This window comes from Pseudopipra pipra, chromosome 9, assembly GCF_036250125.1.
Source record: "Pseudopipra pipra isolate bDixPip1 chromosome 9, bDixPip1.hap1, whole genome shotgun sequence".
NCBI classification, from domain to species: domain Eukaryota; kingdom Metazoa; phylum Chordata; class Aves; order Passeriformes; family Pipridae; genus Pseudopipra; species Pseudopipra pipra.
In genome coordinates, this window is record NC_087557.1 from 30,786,803 (window position 1) to 30,810,662 (window position 23,860).

The 23,860-nt window shown below is 39.6% G+C and overlaps 1 protein-coding gene across 1 annotated transcript in view; it reads right to left on the reverse strand.

The window, feature by feature from the left end:
- Nucleotides 1–23,860, reverse strand: part of LOC135418485 (uncharacterized) — an 80,075-nt gene that overhangs the window by 19,886 nt on the left and 36,329 nt on the right. The window contains exons 7-13 of the mRNA XM_064663903.1: nucleotides 20,924–21,091; nucleotides 15,991–16,416; nucleotides 12,844–15,337; nucleotides 10,825–11,226; nucleotides 8,053–8,148; nucleotides 4,338–4,429; nucleotides 2,667–2,762 (exon numbers count right to left, since the gene is read on the reverse strand). Of these exons, the coding sequence (XP_064519973.1) occupies nucleotides 2,667–2,762; nucleotides 4,338–4,429; nucleotides 8,053–8,148; nucleotides 10,825–10,884 (344 nt within the window). The 5' untranslated portion in view covers nucleotides 10,885–11,226; nucleotides 12,844–15,337; nucleotides 15,991–16,416; nucleotides 20,924–21,091. The remainder of the gene's footprint in view (nucleotides 1–2,666; nucleotides 2,763–4,337; nucleotides 4,430–8,052; nucleotides 8,149–10,824; nucleotides 11,227–12,843; nucleotides 15,338–15,990; nucleotides 16,417–20,923; nucleotides 21,092–23,860) is intronic.

A 23,860-nucleotide genomic window follows, 5' to 3' on the forward strand; every position in this document is an offset into this window, starting at 1 on the left:
CCAAACTGAGCTCTGTGACATCCCAGCAGCTACACCTGATTTCAGGACTAAACTCTCCATTCAACTGCTGCCTCGTATACAGCAAGCAAAGATCACAGAGCTAATAAAAAGTTACACATCGAGCAGCTGTACTAAGATGGTTCCTATTAACTTCTCTCCCCTCTGCCCCCCAAAAGCCTTCTAACTCCTGGTTTCCTCTCAGCTTGTAGTGAATTGTGCTGACACAGGTAAAGAGGCAAATAGCAGCAACCATTTGCTCTCTTGCACTGATTCTGCCACAGAGAAGCACAAACAAAGCCTTCAAAAGGCCTGATCCAACCCCTGTCTGAAAAGCCAACCCCATTCTCACCAAGCACATAAGTAACACATGTCTAAAGAAAGGTCAAACATCTGTGGGTAAGACATACATAATCCTCCACAAACCCACCAATTCATCATCCTCGAGCAGATAATATAGATATTTTACTATTAAGGATTTAATTTCTTAGTTCAGCCAGGAATTTACATTAGTTACTCCAGGAAGCCTAGTGGGGGAGGGAATTGTGAAGGCAATAGCAGAAGCTGCATGTGCTTAAACCACTTGTGTAAATCTCTGTACAAAGCCATACATCCTGAATGCTGGGGGAAGGCAACTGTGATAGAGAGCATCTGGTTTGGGAGGAGCTGTAGCACAATGAACTCTTTAAAGTGACAACCCAAGTATGGCAAAGTGCATTGCTCAGATCAAGCCCACATGCTACTGCTGTTAGGAGATATGCTCCATGGAAAATGAAAATTAAACTGAACAGTTTGGCAGGGTGGAAATTTTGTGAAAATTTCCTAGTTGTGTGCAATAAAGAAAATTAATTTGAACACAGGAGGAGAAAATAACTCAGAAAGTGATTTAATGGTCCTACAGGATGGTCCAAACCCTCAAAGCCTCCAAGATGGGAAATATTTAGCATTCCACCACTCCAAAAAATCACTTCCTCGGACTAAAGACCCTGGGTCACAAGTTATTAGAAAGCTGCAAGAAAAGGATGGCATTGCAGTCATCTGGGTGCTGGGAAAAAAATCTTTCTGTCACGTGTAGGTCAAAAGCAGCCACATACAAAAAACCCAAAATTGAATCTGGGGAGATACAGGCCTGCAGAAATAACCAAATGCTGTTCTGATCTGTGCTTAGGTAGGAGAGAAGGAATGAGGAGTGGTCAGACGTTTGGGCTGTGCTGTCAGAAGCCGTGCTGTAGCCAGGCTCACAAGGTATTTTTCTCAGCTCTCCTTCTATCATAAGAACAACAGCAACAACAAAGAGAACAACCAGGAAAGACTCAGCAAACATGGCACTGGGGCAGGAGAATGAGGTGTCATACAAAATAAATAAAGAGCAGCGAGCCAGACCACATCAATAATGCAGGGCAGCAGGAGTGTCCAGGAGTGAGCCTGTACAAGGCTTCTGTAATTAAGAAAAGAAAATCCTTTGACTTCGTGGCACGTCTCCTGAGATGCATATCCCATGGCTATAATTAAAAATATTGTGTGGCTTGGTTGACCCTTTCTGCACACATACCCTGAGCTTTTAAAGTATTTGTTTTTTAAGGTGAAAGGAAGAGATCATGATGGTAAAAGAGGTCAGGTCTAGAACTGAACTGAACTGAACTGGAAGTTGCTGCTGGCAAATTTCACTTAACTTTTTTTTTCTGAACTGCTAACTTGACTGTTAAAAAAAAAAAAAAAAAGACAAAATAATTTTCTTTCAAGGCCAGATTCATACTGGCTTTTCTCTTCTGTTTATCAGCAGATTTAATTTTAGTAATTTGATTTAATTAAAATCAGTCTACGTATCTTTTCAGCTTAACACCTTCAAATGTTCAGAACACAGATGGACATCCAACAACCAGGAGGGCTCTCACGATGGAGCCTAAATGCTCTCACAGCTACTTACAGTCATGCCCTGCCTTTTCCAACATTAGCCACAAACTCTGCAAGACTATCATAAGAAAGTGAGAAGCCACAGGCAACCATTTAGTGAAAAATAGCAACATACCTCTGGTTTTCTCTCTCTATTACTCAGTGTCCTACAGCCCTGGCAGCAATGTGTGTAAAACTACATCTCTGGCACAGTGCTATGTGTTTCCTACAGCCTTCCATGCAATTCTACACAAACTACTTGAATACATGAATTTATTTCTTTCTGCAGTTGGTATAAATCAACCTAGCTCCAATAGAGCTAATAGAACTATACTGATTTATGCCAGCACACATTTTAATTTAAAAAAAGTTTACTGAGCCACAATTTGATGCAGAGACATCATTGATTGTTTTCCCTTTCTGCAACTTTTCTTCCCTTATGTAAAGAAGTAACAGCAGAAAGTTCACAGTGAGGAATGTAAAGTGGCATGGGCACACCAAGAAAAGGAATATGATGTTCACAGAAGATGCATAATAGTGCTGATCATGCTCATTTTATAAATTGCTTTTCTAATCCCTCCATATTTCTGTATTCCATCAACCAAACTAACATCATTAATATTACTTAAGCTTTGAGATTTTCAGAGGCCATGGGTTTCCTATGAGAGTTTATTTTACAAAAAGTCTCCTCTTTTCCATTATACTGAAAACTAAAAAAAAACAAAACAGGTTGATTATGGCATTCCATCATATAAATATGAACAAAAGAGAAATACCTGCCCATTGGTCTGGAGGTGTCTGGCCTTCCATTGCTCACCTTCCCATGGCATTTGAATGCACTGCAGTAATCACTTCTCAGTTTTTTCTCAGCTCTTGGAAGACAGCATGTCATGACCCAATGATTTTTTAAAAGGAATTGAAAAAGTAAGTCTGAATAGTTTGAGAATAAATTACTCCAACATGAAATGAGCTCTTATTCACCAATACTTACAAATAGCTTAAGCAAAGATAAAATAATGTGTATCGTAATTAATATTTTAATTTGCTAAGAAAAGCTAAATAGTGATTAAACCCCTTCCCTTCCCCCTTCCCCTGATAATAATGAACGAGGCAGTTTCCAGAGAAGCAGAGCAGCCAGGAGCTTAATGTGGTTGATTAAGAACATGTTTCCATGGTGGCTATTATGTCCCTCTTTAAAAGACGAAAACAAAACCGAGCCTTATTTCCTTTTAGAACTACAGGGTTTCTTCTGTCTTCATGAGACAGACAACAAGAAAATGTTTAGGGATAATTAAAGGCAATTAGGCTCATCAAGGCTCATTTCTGGTCTAGCTCCACTTCTCTTCCCTACAATGAGTACTAATTGCTGCTTCAACATCCCAAGTAGCATGGATTACTTTTTTTTTTTTTTTGTACTTCCACAACAAGACTATTTGGTCATTACCAGCTTTGACAGTGAGAATAAGTGACTCTTGATTAGCTTTTTGTTTGCTTTTTTAAAGATTTATACAACGTCCTATTGAATCTGATAATAGAGAATAACAAATTAGCACACAGCAATTGTGTACCACCTTCTGCTAGAGGATCTCCAAGTTCTTTTGAAACATTAATGAATTAATTCTCCATACTGTTGTGTATAATGGGTATCATCACCATAACTTTGCGAACTACTGAACACAGACACAAAGAGGTTGGGTGGCACATTTAGTGTCACAGTCAACATGTTATGATCATACACAATGAAAATATTGGCTTGTTTGCCATAAACATGCCTCCTGTGTACCTTCTGTTACATCTGGGTTTGACTCATTGACAGTCAGGTAGTTTAAGGTATTCAAATGCCTAAACTTCAAAGAAAGTTTCCAGAGGGAAATTAATAAAAGGCAGATATCCAGAACTACATAAAGAAATATTCAAGTGCTTCTATATTAAGTGTTGCAGGAGAGGATATTGGGGAGTTCAGTCATTGGAAGCAGAAAAGGTTCATTACCACAGCTCTAGGATTATGAATTCCTGACAGAGCAGCCATGACTGCTCAGCTCCCACAGACCCCTCGTGTAAAACTGCAACCCACCTGCCCAACCCAACAGCTCTGCAGCCCTGGAAGCACTTGGTTCACACACACACTCAATTTTTCCACTAGAAAGTGTCTTTCTTTAATGCTTCAAAGTCCAGAACAGCTAAAGAAGAAACTTGGAAGAATCAGAGAATATTCTCAGTTGGAAGGGACCCCCAAGGATCATCTCATGCATGACTTTAGGATTTTGGATATGCTTTCTTGACTTTGAACATTTTTGAACATAAATCAGCATTAATCAACACCACCTCCTGCAGCACTCAGAAATGGCTAAGGTTGCCTGCATGGACAGCACAGAACAGACTCAGCTGACACACTGATTTCACTTCTTTGTACTCAGCAATCTGTTCACGCATCACACATCCAGTACCTGTGTATGAAATAGGTGCCAAATCCCCACCAAAGTCCAGTCTGGATCCACAAATTAGGCAACTGCTTGATCTTCTTATCTTCTAGACCTGTCTAATGAATACAAGCAATAGGTTAGGCTTCTCACAGACCAGGAGTGCTCATCCATCACATGTAAAACCTGGATACAATTCTCTGCCTTGAAGGAACTTAGGCTCACATGTCCAACCTCCCACCCCCCTATTTAAAAAGCCATAAGGGGGAGGAAAACAGTTACTTAACTCTTGTTGAAAATGTTTTGTTTTGAAAAACATTTAATAATTAAAAATAAAACAAAGAGCAATACCTTTGCCACTTGCAAACTGCCCGCAGTGCCATCTGCACCCGTGCTGGTGGCTGGCACACTGTTTCAGAGGCAAGAGAAGGGCCCAGCTCCAGACAGGATAAGGAGAGGAGTGTACCCAGTCTGCCACATGCTGGCTGACTGCTCTGGCTACACAAACACCACGGTGTCAGCCCCCATTCCACTGTGCTGAGAAGGGGTTTGGGATCCCAGCGTTTCACAGACATGACAACACACACAGGTCACTCCAGGCAGCTTCAGTGGTACAGGAATTTCCTGTATCACCTGACTCTGGGGCTATGAAAACCCACCCAACAGCAGGATCGTGCTGCTACTTCACTGTCTTTCACAAACGCTGTTCACAACAGTTCTGCAGCTTTTAAGTGTTCCAATTCTTCTCTGCTCCCCAGTAACTCGAGACACAGGATTATTACTGACATTAGTTTAGCTACACCTACTTATGGTTTCTCTAGGGTCTTGAACAACAACAAAGGAAACAATATGGACACCAGGTGTTCTGCAAGTCTTTTAGCTGGTACCTTAATGTTCATATGGAAAGGGATTATATGCAGTTTAAAAAGACATGGCATTACCACTTCCTGTGGTGAATTTCTTCAAGTTAAAGGGTTTATTTGGTGCAGAAAACTACGCATTACAACAGACACAGTGCAGAGAAGCAGCATGGCTGGAAATTTCAAGCAGTAAGCTGTGCTTTTGTACCACAAAACGGTGAGGTTGAGAGCTGCAATCTCTGGCTCCAAGCACAGCTCTATTCTCTGCTGCTATTCATCAGTCTTTGCTCAAGGTAAATAAGAAAGACCATGAAAAATGTCTTGGCTGTGATCAGACCATTTCTCTCCTAATAATAAAAATGAATGATCTGCACAACCTTTACTGGTTCAACTAAACCCAAGCAATAATTAAGTTGCTTAAATCAGAATGAATTTTCTACCCACTTACATCCTAGACCTCAGTGTACCTTCATTCTTCCGGACAGTTATATCTCCCCAAAGACATTAATATAACTTCAAATGGCCTGTCTGAGAAAAATGGCACAAACCCTGCTTTGCAGCTTTGCATATCAGAGTGTAGTATATTTACAACTCTCAATCAGGTGTGCTTTAGGATGAAAAAGCAGAATGATCTTCTTTTTCTCCAATGAACTTCAGTGTACTATACAGGTATTGTGAAAGCAAGAAGAACCCACTTGGATTTTCTTAATAAAAGGAGTACGATTTAATAAAAGAATATAACACATCTCGAAATGGCCAGAGATGAGTAAGAGTGCTTGCCCCATTTCAATAAAAGAAATATTTCCCTCACTTCTCCCAAGCTGCTCCCATTCTCAGCCCATGCTCTTCCACACCAACAGCGTCCTGGTGCAGCCACAGGATTGGCTACATGGGGCACTGGATTCTTCTGGTTCCATGTCATTTATAACCAGGAATCTCAGCTGCTTTTAATCCAGGACTCCCTGGACACCACATGGTGGAAGGCTCTGTGGAACTCGCCCTGTGCAAACCCTGCCATGGTTCTGCCCCTGGAGTGCAGGATCCAGGCAGGTTTGTACAGCAGACAGAGTCAGTCTGCCAGGGTTGGTGTTCTCTGCATGTGCTGCTGAGCTCTGCCCAGTTCACCCACTGCTTTCCACTGCTTTGGAGGCATTTTCTAGCAGAAGGTTTATGTTTTCTGATGATGACAACTTGAGGTCTCCTTTCACTATTCCAACTGCTACATAAGTGTAATTCTTTTGGGGCAAATAATCAAGAATCCTATTACTTTTCTCCTATCCAGAAATTCATTTAAGGCTCACATATTTTGATGTTTTTATACCCTCAGCCTTTCAGCCCCTGTATCACACCTCCAGCAAGGCACTGAGCATTACCCCCAAGCTGACTGCAAACATCATGGCCTTTTATTCTATTACTTTGACATGGGGTCCCTATGGAAGTTTATGAGGAGGCATTTTCAAGACCTACATCACATGAACCCAGTATTCTAAACATTCTTCCCTTCCCTTGCCTTTCTTACTGATTTGTGTCCAAATCAGTTTTGCTCTTCGTGGGCTGTCTGTGGGTGTTCCTGCAGGCAGGAGCCCGTGGCTGTCACATCCCCACAGCACACACAGATCCAGCACAATTTGGCCTGTGCACACTTGGTATCATTCTTAAAAAAAACACCAAAACAAAACCGCTTTCTATTCTGCTTCCCAAAACAATTCTTTACGTAAATATGACCTTAGTACTCACGATGAAATGTATTTTTGACACCTCTCCAAAATCCCATGAAAGGGACAAGTAACATATTGCCATGCTGTAATTAAGGGTAGGCATCCATATTTTATTTAAAATGAATGGGGATTTTAGAATAAAGGCTACAGGACATCTGGTGCCTCTCACAGAAATCCCCCATACTGGGAGACAAAGCACATATTGATCTATCAGATGGAGGCAGTACAAAAAGGGCAAAAATTATAATAACTGGGGGAAAAGTGCTTCAGATTTTTGCTTCTAGCTCCCAAGTAGGGTACCTCCATTTTTTATAATAGGTTTTACCACATATTTTTTACTTTACTAATTAATATATTCTAGGGATGCAGAAGCTGGGCACAGTATGAGTAGATACACAGCAATACAGCAGGAGTGATTTCCAGCATGTAATTTCTGTGAAACAAATCGGCACCTGACCTACAGTATCTATATTTTTATCTGTCTGAAGGAGATAACATTGTTTGTGAAGTACATCACATGTTTTATCTTGCTGTAACACAGATTTCCCTTGAAATGACTGGCTCTTGTATCACTTGGGAATGGATGGAAGAAATGGAAGAAACTGAGCATGAGAGCTTTCCTCCTCACAAATACAGCCTTAATTTGACTTCGCCTAGTGAAACAACTCTATTATTAATAGTTCTTGAAGAGATCTCTAGCATTTTATTTTTAATTTGTCCACGATCAGAATCCAGATTATGCTCCATGATCATAATGTTGATTGCTGAAGTCACTCATATATTTCAAGTGCAATTACTACTCAGTCACATGAGTAATTACTGGGAGAATTTCCTTTAATCCTGAAACTTTTCTCTTCAGAGGCCCTTTCAGCCTTCAGCTTCTAACTCAGCTAAATGCTGAACTTCTATTCTGCCCCTCCTGTTCTTCCCTGACAGTTTTACTCCTGCTGTTGTTCTCATTGAGTGGCCTGGTTTCAGGACACATTTAAGAACATTAACATCACAACATGGAGAAGGTGATGAAAGTTGTTAAAATGTAAATTCTGTTATGTAAATATTTCCCCCCATTTTACTATAACGCCAATAAAGGGGAAAAAAGGCCCAGAAATGCCAAATTAAATACCACTAAAATAAAATTAACAGAAACCAGCTGGAAAGACTTACGAATTTAGATTTTCTTCTGGTTTGCTTTGGGATTTTAATTTTTTCTTTAAAGATGGATCTATCAGTCAGAAATCTGAAGTGACCATCCATGGAAAACTGGAATGGAAAAAGAAAACATGAAAAAAAGTGAGGGAAGTCTTGAGGCACCACAGAAGAAAGCAACCCACTGCATTTCACTGAGGTGAAAGTGTCAGAGGCCAGCTCTTTCAGTTTGTTTATTTGGTTTCTTAAACAGATAAAGAATTTTAGAGGGTGGGTACAAACATATCAGCTGAGCATTTTGCATGTACACCTGATTAGTCAGGGCAGTTATTTAAATTTGCAGCCACAAACAGAATATCTGCAATATAAATAGGCACACAGAATTCTGAGCATATCATGCATAATTAAAGAAAAAAAAATTGGCCAATTATTTCTTTTCCGATTAATTTTCCTTAAGAAACAACAATCTTAGAGATGTCTATAAGCATTACAATTAAAAATCAAACCAAAACAATTCTATAAATGATTTTTTTCTTTCAGGATAAAACGGGCACAGCCAGTGTAGTACTTTTCTTGCTGCCTTTACTCTCCAGCTTTCCCAGGATACTGTATCTAGTCAGACCCCATTAAAACCATCAACAAACAGAAATGTGTTTAACCTGGATTTAAACCCACAGCCTGATCCGGCGTTCGAGATCTCGGCCAGGAATTTGTTCCACAGTCCCCATCCACAATGACTGAGGGGTCAGAGCTGCTTTGCTGCTCACAAGAGCAAACACAACAGCCAATGTCCCGGAGTTCACTGGCTGCCAACTGCGAGGCCAAGGTTTGTTTGCAGCAGGGCAGGAAGATTAAAACAACTCAGGAAACTCGGCCAGAGGACAGGGCTGAGCAGAGCCTGCAGGAAGTAATTACTCTGTGCTACTGTACTGCCTCTGCCTCCCTGCACTCTTCCACTTCTTCATGTGCTTAATTGTAAATCACCCTCCACTCCCGGGGCTGGATTAGTTCTCCTGGTACCAGCGAGGCAACCCCAAAGTGCTGGTGCTGAATTCCAGTGCCAGCACGGGATGTGCCCGAGCTTCGGAGCGCTGGGGCTGGGGACATTACAAAGCTTGTTAAGGGAAAATCTTCTTTGTGTTACGTTTTTGCCATACGTTTTACAAAAATCTACCCCAGGGAGCCAAGGGGCAGTTGCTTCTTTATTACATTTTAGGAGAGACACATTATTAGCGTTCCAGTCTATATATTATGAAATTAAGTGGATACCCTTGGGGTTAATTCCTTGTTGTAATTGTAATGAAAAGAAACAATTTCTAACCCTCCATTTAAGATCTATAACTATTAAAATCCACTAGTCTTAGTGACTCCTGGGGCCAGTGAAGTACTTCAGCGTATATGAAAAAGGGCACTCCCACAGTGTCCAATATAAGTAATTTATAAAAATAACAGCCTCCAAGTGGGAAAACTAACAAATGAGTTTCCATTGAGCCCCTCCCTGCTGTTTACTATTGCCTGCTGGATTCATCAACTACGTAAAATTATATGCATATCGAAATCACGGAGCTGGCTTCCAAGATTATAGTTTGCCAAGAATAAGAAAGGTAGAGCAGGAATCACAGAGTACAGTGACTAAGCACAAGGTAAAATCATGCAATACAGCCACAGAGAATCCTCTCAGAAAAAAAAATAAAAATTAAAAAGCGACACTTTTTTTCAGAAGCTTCTCTGAAAAATGATACCACTTGTTTCAATAAATTTTAAATGATAATAAAGCACTTCTTTTTAAATAAACAAAAATTAACCATCTCTTTCAAAAGCATTGACTTTCCTCTGAAAATCCTTAATTTGTTCAGTTTGTGAGATGCACAGCAGTAACAATGCTATTGCCTGTTTTTATTGTGTATGTTGCTGTACTTTCTGTGAGAATTTCCACTCACTGGTGTTTCCTGCTGACTCTAACCCTGTCAGCTTTCATGTCACCACATGTGTCAGGTTGCACCATCTCACCTGCACACTTGTACCCCTTTCCACTTTTTGTGATGCCCAAAAGAGGGTAAAACGTTTTCATTAAATGAGATGAGAAAAAATGGATTTAAAAACCACAGCAGCTAAGGATGCAGGAATAGTGTGCTACAGGAACCTGCTGTTAAATCATTTTTATGAACTGACTAGGTTTCAATTTGACTGCAGAGCTTTAGCATATAATTCAGTTTGTTAGCAGCGAAATAAAACATACATCATCAGATAGTGCCTCCCAATTTAATATGCTTATTAAGATCATTGTTTCTATTAAGCTGAAAATCATATAAGTGCATTATTGTCTAACACAGCATAAATTCCCATTTGGAATGCATGCATGATCAATGGACATACTAATTTAATATCAGGAGAGTTTTCTAGTACTTTGCTAGAATTGCACTGTGAAAAAGAACACCCCATTAAGATTTCAGGAATGGTCTTTTTGATAAAGGTACTTGTTTAGCTGCAGCTGACATAGCTTTAATACCATTTATCTCTCTGTTTTTACTCATCATAATATAAACTCCCATAGAAGAAAGGAAAAGGGAAGGAAACAAAGACATGAAAGAAAGAAATAGTTTTTGTTTTTAAATCGACCATTCTCTTGGCTAATAAAATATGCTGTAAGTTGCTCTGTCCAGAGGAGTTCAGGCCCTATTGGTTATTTTAAGGGAAAGAAGGAACGAGGCCTCATTTCATATGTTAGTGACCAGCAAAAATGGGGTTATTTTTTTAGGTATTTATTGCAAATTCATGTTAATATGTCACCTGTTGCAACTGGGGAGCCATGCTGGTGAATGCCCTTGTTTCTCCGTGTTTACAAACCATCTACAAGCTTGATCCTTCCCAGCTGGTGCTTTCTCCAGCCATCACCCCAGTGAAACCAGCACTGCCACCCCAGGCTTTCTGAGTGACAGCAAACTGCCAGCTTGCAAGGACACGGGCCTGTTACTCCTGGAAAGGATTACAGAAAGTTCTAATGCAACAAATGGCAATAGAAGGTGGAATTGGAAGGCTGATGAGGAACTGGAAACACTTTCATTTTTACCACTGGCACGGTTTGATGTGCTCACTCGATGGGTCTTTAGCAAGTGCTGATTTTCTGAACTCACACAAGATGAGCAGGTGGCCTCCATCCTCCACCCCCCCGGGCAGATGTTGGGATCACACCTAATGAGGCCAAACACAGCCACTGTGTTTGCAGCCTCAACAGGAGGCTGCAGGTTTAACACTCCTCATGATCATTACATCTCTTTGAATAAATCAAGAGCTGTTCAGAAAATACATGACTATCCCTAGGAACTAGAACACTTTCTAATATTGATCGTGCAGATGGTAGGAAGGGCTGCACTTCTCTAAGCCAGTTGCTAATTATCCCATATCAAATATGGATAGGATGACTGCTGGGCAAATAACTGACTAAAATGTTGATACTGGGAACCTCAGCAAGAATTGGAAATCATTAAAAATTAATCAGGGAGCTCTGACATTTGAACTCCTCATTGTTTCTTCTTTATGCCTTCATAGAAATGGGTTTATTCAAATTTATCTGCACGTCCCTGCAATTTCACTGCTGATCATGTACTGAAGGGAGCTCTCCTGAGCACTGATGAGTGTGGGCTGCTGGAAACCATTGTCCTAATTTGCAATAGGAAGCAGATCCATTTTAGTCTAGCATTAAAAGTAGTACACATAATTTTGACATTAAAGTGCTACCAACAAAGTCATATAAGTGCTAAAAATAGGCCTTTTTATATGTGAGAGAGCATGCACAGGGTGAATGTAAAATCTTTTTAACAGACAAAGATGATATAATACCCCCGAGATGCCTATTTATTTTGATAGTTATAGTTGAGATTTTATTTGTACTGTGCACTGCATTTAGTTAAGGCAAAAGTCATACTAAGAAGCTGAAAATAAACATAAAACATAGCACATATGCTAACATTAGATTTCAGCTTGAGTAACTACAGTATAACTGCCTAAAATTTATTATAATTTCAATTTCAGAATGTACTCTTTACTTTTTCTTACTCATATTCCTTACTTCTGCAACTATAAACATGACTACATTTATGAAATAATTTATTTACTGTATGTATATTTGCCAGCTCTGAATGGCAAATATATACATATTTTTATACATATGTGTATATAAAATTATCAGTATTGCTTGTCTAATATTGATCAGTAAACTGGCAAAAAAATCAAAGCAAAGAGCCATACTGGAGCATTCTAATAATGTAGAGACATGATTATGTTTAGTTTTTATTTATGAAATAATGACCAAAAGTAGGAATTTCCTTCTTGTAGAAAAAAAACGTAACCAACCAAACAAAAAGAAACATTCCATTTTAATGGCTTTTTAAAAAAAAACTTGACATTTTAGCTACTGATGTAATCTCTTCTGAATATATTCCTAACCTACACAGATGTATTTTTCAGACTGGACTTTGTGGAAGAGGAAAAATTCACGAGGTAGAACCTGTTTTGTCCTAATGTTTCCTCTCAAACCATAAAACCAAGAAAGGCTGCAGTGCCCTTGGCTTGCAATGGAAATTGGTAAAACATTTGTAGACAGTGAAAAGGCCAATAAAAGACCCAGCACTGGCTGATTCAGTGAAAATCAGTATAAAATTTTTCTACTGAAGAGAAACTATTTGTTTCCTTATATAAGCAAACGAGTCACTCGTATATTGCTGTTACACCCTAATTGCAAAGTCACAGACAAAAGGCACAAAGTAAGAACAAATATCACTCCAGAATCTAACTTGTTTCACCACTCACCTGGGAGAAGGGAATTCTGGCTTCCAGTTCCTGCATTCAGTAATTCTGGATTGTCTCCATCCTGAATTCCTCCTCATCATGTGGGATCCATCGCCGAGCGCGGGCAGGAAGGGAGGGCAGCATTCCCACATTCCTGATAGTCCCTCAGCACCACTGCACCCTCAGGTAAAGTCAGGCACCGGCTAAAGGGGTGCAGCCTGCACCAAAGGGCCCACTGGGATTGCCTGATGCCTTTGACCCTCTGGGGAAATAAGGGGGAGACCCAATGCACACAACAATGATTTAAATCCATACCTGAACTCCTGGATCCAGGGGCACAGCGCAGGGATAACCCACCCCTGGGTCCTGCATATCAGCACCACGGGGACCTACCAGGGCTGCAGATGACCTGTCAAACCCTGCAGCTGAGTTGGCTGTCCAAGGACCATCTCCCCACACTTCCTGAGGAGTGTTTTCCAAAATGCACCTGCCCCAGTCAGGAGAACGCGGAGCGGGAAGAACTGTGCTCCATCCGTGCTCCCCGACACACCACAGCACTCACACACACCTGAGGGAGGGCCTTAATGGGGCAAAAGGAACAACAATTTTACATAAAGAAATAAAGCAAGTGAACAACCTGTCATCTCCTCACTGAGGAGTACACTGTTCTTCAGAGTGGAAGATACTTGGACCATTCCAAGGCATGGACTGCAAGCTGCAGAGCTGCTCTGCTGGACAAGGATTTCCTGCAAGCACCTCATTCAAGTGCACAAAGCACTGCCTCTCTTCACACATTTTGATTAGGAAGTTTAATTGTCTGAACTGCTTTGTTCTCCACATATGTTAAAAGCAGATTCACCACTGAGTTAAAGAAAATAACCAAATACATCACTGAGTTAAAGAAAATAACCAAATATTGTCTCCCCAGACTTTTAACCCTTTACTCTTGGCATTGCCACAAATGAATAACAGGATGATTGCTACAGATCCTTGGGCTGTTCCATTTGCAAAGAAAATTTGAGCTCTTTTAAAGAAGGCTTTTATAGTTCCAGTAGAAGACACATGACTAGTGAAGGCTCATTTTAGCAGCTGGAGAAACCCACAGATCTGGCAATGTTTTTCTTTTTTTTTTTTTTTTCATTTTTACACTGTAGCTGTGAAAGTTTCTCATTTATACTAGCTAAGAAGCAACTAAAAAAACTGTCTCTGATCAAGTGTGCTTATTTCAAATCTGAAACTTAAAGCAGTAAATTGTGCTCTGAGGAACATTCTGAAAAAAAACCCCAAAGCAGAAATATTTAGTCTTATATAAAAGGAGCATTCAATTGCAAATGATAAGAGGGGTCACCCAAGAGTTACCAGAGGTTTCATACTCCCTGCAGACTTGTTTCAGCGACACTTAAAAACTAAATGCAGAATATCTATGAGATTTTCCTCCTGACCAAAACCTGGTTCTCGTATCTTAAAGAAATGTTTTCAGCACTCCTGTTATGGATTGAATCATTCATTAACTCTGGAAGCCTTCTTCAGGTTTGCTGAAAAATTAGATTTCTAATGACTTCTAACTAGATTACTAATGACTACACTACTGAGTTACTACCACTTTACTTACTGGAGTTACTTTTTCCCAGTGTACACAGTATTTTGAGTGCGCTGTCAGAAGTTTTCAATAACAGCAAGTGACAACTTTAAAACTTGGAGTTCTTCAAAAATGGAATGAGAGAAATATACCCCCACAAAAGCAGGAGGAAAATATTTTGCTGGGATCACAAGCTGGTCAAGACTTTCCCACTTGCAACCAAATGTTTTGGTACAAAACAAAGTTTCGTTCAATGGAACTGCTACAGAGCCTTGGTTTGGGGAAGCACAGCAACAGAGTGGGAAACTGTGCTAAAGGTAAGTAAATATACCCCCAAACAGGGTCTAGAGCAACTGATTGTTAGGAAAGCCCCAAACCCCCCTTCCATGTTTTATAAATATATATTTTAGGAGAGACTTGTAGTTTTCAGGGTAATGTCACAGGTGTCCATAATAAAATTACTGAATATTCCAATCCCTTAGTTTTGCCTCAGAAACAGACTGAGGGCTAAATATTGCAGGTTGTGCAATATCAATACCAAGATTTTTGAGAGAGGTGGTACAGCATTTTTCCCATTCTCCCCATGTGGATGACGATGAAGGTTTGGCACAAAGTTGATTTTTTTCTTGTACTAAATGAAGTCAGATCACAATTCCCACAATAAGAGGATGACAAGGACAAAAGAAGAGTTGAATATTGTAAAAGTTCCAAAGACTGTGAATCCTTGTTTGTTGGAGGTGGCTTGATTTTTCCTGTCCTATTGCTTTCCAGGGATTTTTTGATAGCTCAGAAGAGAATGAAGTCTCCAAACCCAGGCCAGCACATCTGTGGCCCAGAGCAGCCCAGTGATATATGGTCCTGTGATAAATGATATCTCAGGGAAACACAGCAGGTATTTTGATGAGTCCTAAAGAACTTCCATGTGGAGAACAAACACTGTCAGAAAAAAGGGAGACATGATAAAATCAAAACCATTCCGGGGACATGAAGAAAAAGGGGAAGAGGAGGAAATGCAACAGTTGTCTTTGAAACTGCACTGAAAGGGATTCTTTCCATGTTAATAATTTTTAGTCAGGGTGTCTGTAGTTTTACTGAAACCTTCACTATCTGCATTGGACCCTGGAAACAGTTGAGTTAAAATGGATCACAAGTGGTTTTTTCCATTGGAATTCTGATATTCTGTGGGTGAGACCGAATATTACTTTTCAAGAACTAATAAAAATGGTTCCCTTCTTTCAGAAAGCCCCTCCTTCACTTCATTTTTTCTTCCCCAACATAGGTAGTTGACAGTAATGCCTCTTTTTTTCAACTTCTAAAATGTAAAGTTAAGAGGAAAATATTTTCAGATCAACAAAATTTCCATCATATGAACAGTTAATTCAGAATTTGATGGCAGTCACTTTACTGTCCTCACTACACATAATGCCCATTTAGAAAAGCCTTAACCCTACAGTTATAGTAGAAGCAGCAGTGCTTACTTTAGTATTTCTTTTCCTTAATCCAAGATAAATCTCTATAATTAGAATTGACTGCTTTTTAAAGGAATAGAAATGGCAAGTGGCTCTATCTCAAATTAAAAGATCTATTACCTTTGGTCTTCTAATTCTTCTCAGCAATGTGTTGTCTCAAGAGGCACTTTCTCATCCTTATGAAAACTAACTTACTGCAGGTGTAGAGGGAAAAACACATCACTGGATTTATGAACTAAGTGACTGGATAAGGAAGATATATACAAGTTTAGAGAAACAGGAGATAATTGCCAAGTATGTCATGTATGAACATTCTATTAAAAACTTTCTGCAGCATAAGCTATGCATCAAATAAGACGTTTTTATGGAAGGCTCAGTTTTCATTCCCTCATGCAAAGGGGACCTAGGAAAGTAAAAAGCACAGACTCACCATTTCTGCAATCATCAGCTGAAGGCCTAAAAGCTCAGTGGCACTTGTGGTACCCCACAGCTTTGTCCAGCCACAGCCCAGAAACCCTCATGGCCAGCAGTGAAAAGGGGTATAGACTGCCAGGATATCATGGTAAAAGGGGTATAGACTGCCAGGATATCATGGTCAAAGGGGTTATATAGACTGCCAGGATATCATGGTAAAAGGGGTTATATAGACTGCCAGGATATCATGGTCAAAGGGGTTATATAGACTGCCAGGATATCATGGTAAAAGGGGTTATATAGACTGCCAGGATATCATGGTAAAAGGGGTTATAGAGACTGCCAGGATATCATGGAATGCATTTTCAGTTCACTGTTAATTCCTTTTGCTCCCAGCATTTCCTTTTCCCCTGTTCCATAAGCTTCTCCTTTTAACTTCACTATGTTCGTGCCCCTTTCTGTCCTGCTCTTTGTATGGCTGTGGCTTTAAATCTGGACCTTAAGGTTCCTGATTTCTGTGCTCCTCAGACTTCCATTTCCTAGACAGGCAAACAGCAAATGTCTGCCAGAGGATTTGAGATTTCCCCAGACTTGTCACACCCTGGAATCAGTGAGCACTGGCAGCATGTACAACAGAACAGTGCTGGAAGCTGTCTGTTGGCTGATGCTTTGATTACAAAGCCATTTATATAACAGTAACCAACACCATTTGTCTAACTGCTCTCAGCATTCAGTGGATGGTATGTAGCCCATATTAAAAAGACCTGGATCCACACCAGTCCAGCTTTTTCTTACTCAAGATTAAAAAAAAAAAAAAGAAAAAAAGGTACTTTATGAAATGAAACACTGCCCAAACGAAAAATAATTATCTCACCAGTCCCTCCTCCAAATGCTTAGTTTTATTCATTCTGACAATTGTTTTGTCTAGGTAATATAATACCTTCTGTGTTTCAATGACTTCTGCTTTTCAGCCCTGTATGTATTGTCCTTTAAAATTACACCACACGGCCACACATTGGCATCCACTGGAGGGATTTTTGAAGTCATCAACAGGCCAAATAGCTTATGGTTGCTGAACACAAGGTATTTTGACTCTCCTGGCTAATTCCATTTATTTCAGCAGAGCTGTGCCAACAGCGAATCTGAGTCCTCTATCTAAATTTAATCTGTTCATTACCTCCAAAGACTATTGCAAATAAATAGGCAATCAAGTAGCTAGAAGGACAGAAAAGAGGGATATGGTGCATAATAGGTAACCTTAGAGAACAGAGTCAGAGCACTGATTCCTTTCCTTCCAAAAAGCAGACAATAACAGTTCAAACTAATCACGTTCCAAATTTTCTTTTTTACATTTGAAACTCTGGAGACTTTATTCTCCCCTCATTCTAAAATCAGCTCCTTGGTAATTGCCTTCACCGATAACTGGATCAACCTGCAGGTAAGAGCTGGATTGGGATGTGTAGAGTACAAAGCTCTGCTTTATCCAGCACTGAAAGCTGCTCCCACACACACAGTGTGATTGTTAAGAAAGGCTTCACATGCCCTGACAATGTATTTTACCTTGAACTGGTAAAACAAGCTCAATTTTAGCCAGTTCTTGGCTTCTTCACTCCTGCTACATTGAGAGTGACACTTGTGAAATAGGTATCTTTCCCCAGGGAATGAAGTTAAGAACAATTCAGTTTACAAACTCTAGGCTAAAAAGGACCTTTCTGATAATGGTTCCAGTCAGGACTGACTGGGATGTCTCTTTACCTGGAGTACACAACTCACATCCACACTCCTGTGGGCTCCTGCCACATGGCTGATATATTCTAGTCATTGCCAAATAAAATATTCAGAAAATTTCAATAAACATTGTTATTTAAAAAACTTTCTGAAGACATAGCAGAATGGGTCAAAGGAGAATCTTATCTCACTATGGTTTCTAAATCTGTAAGATTTTCTGAGGAATGGGGTGTTGAAATCTGATTGCTGAGGCTGTGCAACAAGAATGAAAGATAAAGAGAAAGATTAAAGATGTTTAAAGTTCAGATATATCATTACTATCTTTCTCAGCACATTGACATAGGGATTAAACACAGTTTCTTGGAAAAGTAAAAATAATAATTTCAATACAGTCTAGTCAGAATTAGGCAATGTAAGGATTATCATCCTCACACCTAAAATATGAATATTCTATCATACAACAGAATAGCCCTTGAAGTAGGATATTCAGTAATAACATTCCTAAAAGTGCCTATTTGTTTTTGATCAGACTTCGGAATTATTTATTTGTTTGTTGAAACTCTCCAGGGAAGCATATATTAAATTTTGGTGTCCTTGTGCTGCTGTCTCTACCTTCAGACTGCTCTCCTCCAGAAACTGTATTTGTTTTCTCCAGTGCTCACACTAAATATGTTCAGTGCCATTTGAGGCTCTTCCATCTCACAACAGCAGTGGAATTCAATCACTTAACATGGGCCATAAACTCCCGTTTCACTTGATCATCTCGCCAAAGCTCTGAATCCTCGGGAGCTCAGATACCTGACTCTACCATGGGCTAATCACCAACAAATTACTGAGTTCACTGGAAGGAAACCACAGCCCTTGGCAGCTGCAGCTGCTCCAGAAACCTCCAGCACAAATTTCCTGATAACCCAGAGGGGAGGGGCAGGGGCAGGAACAAACTCAGAGCGACCCAGTTTAAACAGCATTTCTCCTGAGCTAGTACAGTTTTTATTCATAAGGCCATTAGACACCCTAACGTGGGTATTTGATCCTTTGAATAGTTCTAATTTTTTGCCTAATCATTCATAATGGAGTTCATTCCCAGCCTTTCCAATGGATGTTTTTAACAGCTGAATACTCAAATAAGGAAAGGTGCGTGGGACAATTGAAGAGGAAACTAGTGAATTGTAAAAAGGGAAGGGTGTTTTAGTCTAAAATACATTTGCATTTCAGAAGATTAGAGCAAATCATGTGCACTTACCTGGCACTTGCTTTTTTAAATTTAATTAATGCTAGAAAGACACTTTAAGACATAGTGCTCTAAAGGTGCTTGGAAGGAAAAAAAATTGTCCCCCGAGTGTCTGATGTGAAGAGCCCCTAGGTGACACTCAGAGTAATGCACTTTTTGAGCACTTAAATTTACTAGTGTCTTTCAGTGCTTCATTAACATAATTCAACACAATTATAGATATAAACACTTTATAAGCACTTAGTACTAGGAGCATCAAAAATTGTTGATCTCCATCAGTTTATACTGAAAACAAAAAGCTCCAGCACAGCACTCCAATAAATACTCACAACCGTTCCACATTATTAACAGCGTTCAGAGACATGCCAAAAAGGAAAAAAAAAACAACAAAACACGTTTCCAAAGTGTTATTTGGATAAGTTCTTTAAAGATTTTACACATTCATGCAGCAGGCTACCTAAAACAATTAGAATTTTATGGAATGCAAAATCAGATTTCCTGAATTCTGCTGCTCAGTAACTAGCTGCAATGTCTGGGTGAGTAAGTCAACAGTGTTTGGGGGAGAGGAAAATCGAAAATGGTGCCATTCAGAATAACATCATCACCTTATCTGTTATATTGACATGTCAGAGCTTTTGAAAGAGGATTAAGAATACACAGGCTGGTATTTAGTGCAGCCCAGCCCCAGTAATTCAGGCAGAACCCAGTGCAGGGATGCCATGTGACACTGGACCTAAGGAGGGTTTTTCCTGACAATGCTCCTAACTTACTGGAAAAAAGATTTTGGAAAATAAGAGCCCCCATGAAATGCACAGTTTATTTTCTTGGTGCAGTCAGTGACCCTCCACTTGCCCTGGGCACTCGAGAGTCCCCCTTTAGGAGAGGAATGTTGTTCTCACAGAAGATGCTGCTGAGGATGAGTTCCAACAGGCACAGCTTGGCCAGCAGTGAACCCACAGCAACTGCATTCCAGCTCCATTCCCAACACCTCATTTCTCATCTGAGCCACAAATCCAGGCTGTGTGCTGAAAGTTCATTCTCTTCAACGTGGAAAAGAGCAACAGCACAGAGCTTAGGTCTGCTTACAGGACACAGCAATATCACCTCTCCCTCTCTTTTGATCCATGGATTTTCTTTTAATGGAAACCGTCTTTAATTATTAACTTTTTAATTAATAACTTCTGTGCAGTCCAAAATTTCAAATCAGGGTGAGGACTATGTAAACATATGGTAAAAGGATCTGTTTCTAAAGATTTATTTGAAATAAAATTAAAAAAAAAAACCACAGTGTTTTTTTTTCTCTTTTCCCTTCTCTCCATATATATAATTTAGCATGCATTTACTCAAGTCACAGACTGTGTTTTGCAAAGCAAGTGAAGCAGATAAACCTTGATACATATGATCTCTTTGTATGTGGTAGGTCAGCTAAATTTATGAATATTTCACCTGGCAGTTACATTAATCATCTTAACACTTCACCATATTTTTGTCAGTAAAAGGGAATGACAATTGATCATTTTAAAGACCAGTCATAACATGAAGAAGATACTATCTATGTAAACTAAAACAAACAAAAGAATACCTAAAAGGTGACATTTTTCGAAGTCATCACTTACTTTCTCAAAGGGTTAGGCCCTAACTGCTTTTGAAAAGAACCCATTAGAAACTGTCTCTATTTACCTCGGTAAGTGCTGGCAGTGTGCTCCTGCAAGATCGATCCAGTTTGGTTCAGGATGTGGCTGATTTGCCTCGAAATTATCTCTGTCATGGGCAATTGCTGAAACCAGACTGGAACATCTCTTTTTTTAAGTTTGGAATGATACTGGGAGTGGTGTATAACTCAGGAGCCTAAAAAAAAAAAAAGAGAACAAAATAGCTCTAAAAAACCCTCCAAAAGAATAAAAGAAAATTGGGGACAGTAGGAATTTAGGATTATCTGAAAAATCAAACCAATTTTTGGGCACCGACCAGCAGAGACTGCAAAAACTGCCTTTCTTTCTCTGTCTAAAACTTACCATCTCCCAATTAAAGACACTGTTGCAGCAAAGCACCTAAGCAGTGCTTAAATCCTCTTGAAGTCAGAGGGATTTAAGTAAGTGAATAAAATTATGTGCATACTGAAGTACTTGGCTGGGCTGGGCTGCATTGTTGAATTTGGCCATGGACAATTTTAAAAGATTACTCCAAGACTGAAACTGTTATCTGTAATTTCCTTGACAAAAGAAGATGTATTCTGCCTTTCTTCCTCTAATACATTTGAGATAAATAGGAGAACAGAAACAGCAAAAATTGGTTATTTTACAGAGGGACAGAGACAGAGCCTCCAAGAGAAAAACTGCAAGCTGATTTTTACTTCCTCTGGATAAATATGATTCCTTCAGGTTCTCCATCTATCTTTTCTAACACCAATGCCTTCACAGCCAAGGGTTCTGTCTCTACCAAGTTGCACTTTAAGTCTTTGAAAGTTTTGGGTGTTGCTGTGAAAAACACTAATGGTTAGAGACATTTAAAAAAATCCCCCAGAACTACCCCTTCTCCCCTGAATTCAGCTGCAGTGGAGGAAAAGTCTAAAACTGTGACTGAAAAAGCTTCAGCCTCACTACTATCTAACCACAGAGGCATTTCTTTGTTTGACTTAGTCTAATTCCTCCAGGATCCAGGAGTCTGCTTCAGAGCATGTTCAAAACTATTCCAGTTTTAGCAGTTCATTTAGTCTGTCTTTAAGCTTGATAAGAATCCAAAAATTATGCAGAGGATTCCTTAAATCCTGAAGGGTGAAATCCAGGGGGTGGAGAAAAAATATAGATAATATACAAACACAACTTAGTCTTAATGAAAACACAGCTAAATATTCTTTCCTAATGCATGCACTAAAAGGATGGTGGAACAGCCTAGAAGGGAGAGCACTCACTACAAATAGGAAACGCGTTAAATTCCTTCTTCATCCTGAGAGGGTTTACATACACATCTCACTGCAGAAAACACCCACACTTAACCAGGAGGTTTCTCCTCCACATGTGTGTTTGAAAAGCAAACTGCCATCGTTCTGGTCCTCACAGAACAGTTCTGGGTGTACAGCACAGGGAGATTTGGGGCTGCAGACCCCAAGCAGGCAGAGTTGAAACTCCAAACCCCAGACCAGACAACTCAGCTCGAGACAGAGGAGTCTGAAGGAAGCAGAGTTCTTGAAACACATCTTGCCATACAGCCTCACATGTCTCTACTTGCCACAAAGATAACTTTACTTAGGTTATAATTCCACCACGTTCTAGTCAGGTAATGTAGAAGAGATGAGATGCCCAGGGGTTACACACCTAAAACTCTGCTCCTGAGCAGTATCCCTTCTGAATGGTTATCATTTATATTTAACCCGACTATCAGACCCTAGATATAGCCCTCCTCATGAAACAAGTGGTTTCAGCTTAACAGTTGGCATGACTGCAATTTTTCTATTGGAAAGAAATGAAAGAAGCAGCTTTTTAATTTTTTTTAACAAAAATAAAGTGTTATTGTTACACTATACTGTTTTATCCACTCAATTCCACCAGTAAAAAATTTCTTTTCCATATGTGGTTCCTATGGTGGAACAGTTGATTTTTTCCTAATATTTAATCTAAGCCTACTCTCTTTCAGTTTGAATCCATTCCTCCTTGTCCTGTCAATGCATATACTCATGTATAGCACAGTGCTGGATTTCTTAATAAAAGCAGTCCAGGAACAATCAAGCTCAGCCCTTTGCTCATTTTCAAACCCTGAATTCATTCAGCATACAATATAAATCACTCTCTTCCCCAGACAGTAAACATTTGGGATTCTCTGGCATTCCAAGGCCCTTTACTCACAAAATGTCTCATTTTGTTCCACCCATAGGTTGTTTAGGTTTTTTATTCCTCACAGTTTAAGTCACAAAATAACCTTTCACTTAGAAGAAATGCATTAATTGAATACATAAATACCAATAATGAGTATGAGGGGATATGTAAATGACAATACACTAAGACAATCATAATAGTTAAAACTCCAAATACATAAAGACACTGATGAAATGATTATGCCAGTGCTGAACTATGTACAAATACACACCCTTATGATGGAAATTATATAATGCTACTTACTTGGTTGGACTCTGCATCCTGTGATTGTGCTTATCCTAATCAATCAAAGGGTTATAGTTTGACATGGATATGACAACAGAAGACACTGCTCCAGTGGAAAATGTAAAGCAACCTTAATAACAACACAATCAGCCCCACTTAAAGCATCATACAGTCATTACATTTTAGGAGGCAAACACATTTGTTCAGCATCTATCTTAATATTTTGCATGTGATTAGCTCAGCTCCATCCCACTGTGTAAGCATGCCAATAACATACTGCTGAGGTGATATCAGCAGAAATGAAGCTTTGTTTTGTTCCACTGCTGGGTTTTGGGGGGGTGGGGGTTGGGAATTTTTGTTTCTTCCTTGTTAGTTTGGATTTTTGTTTGTTTTTTACTGTCAAGGGCAACGAGAAGCATCCAGTAAATTGTTCTATACTGGAGCCTGTGCTATACTGAGGTTCAGCCTCAACTACAGCCTGAATACTTATGAGAATCAGACACAGCTGGAGTTGAGTCTC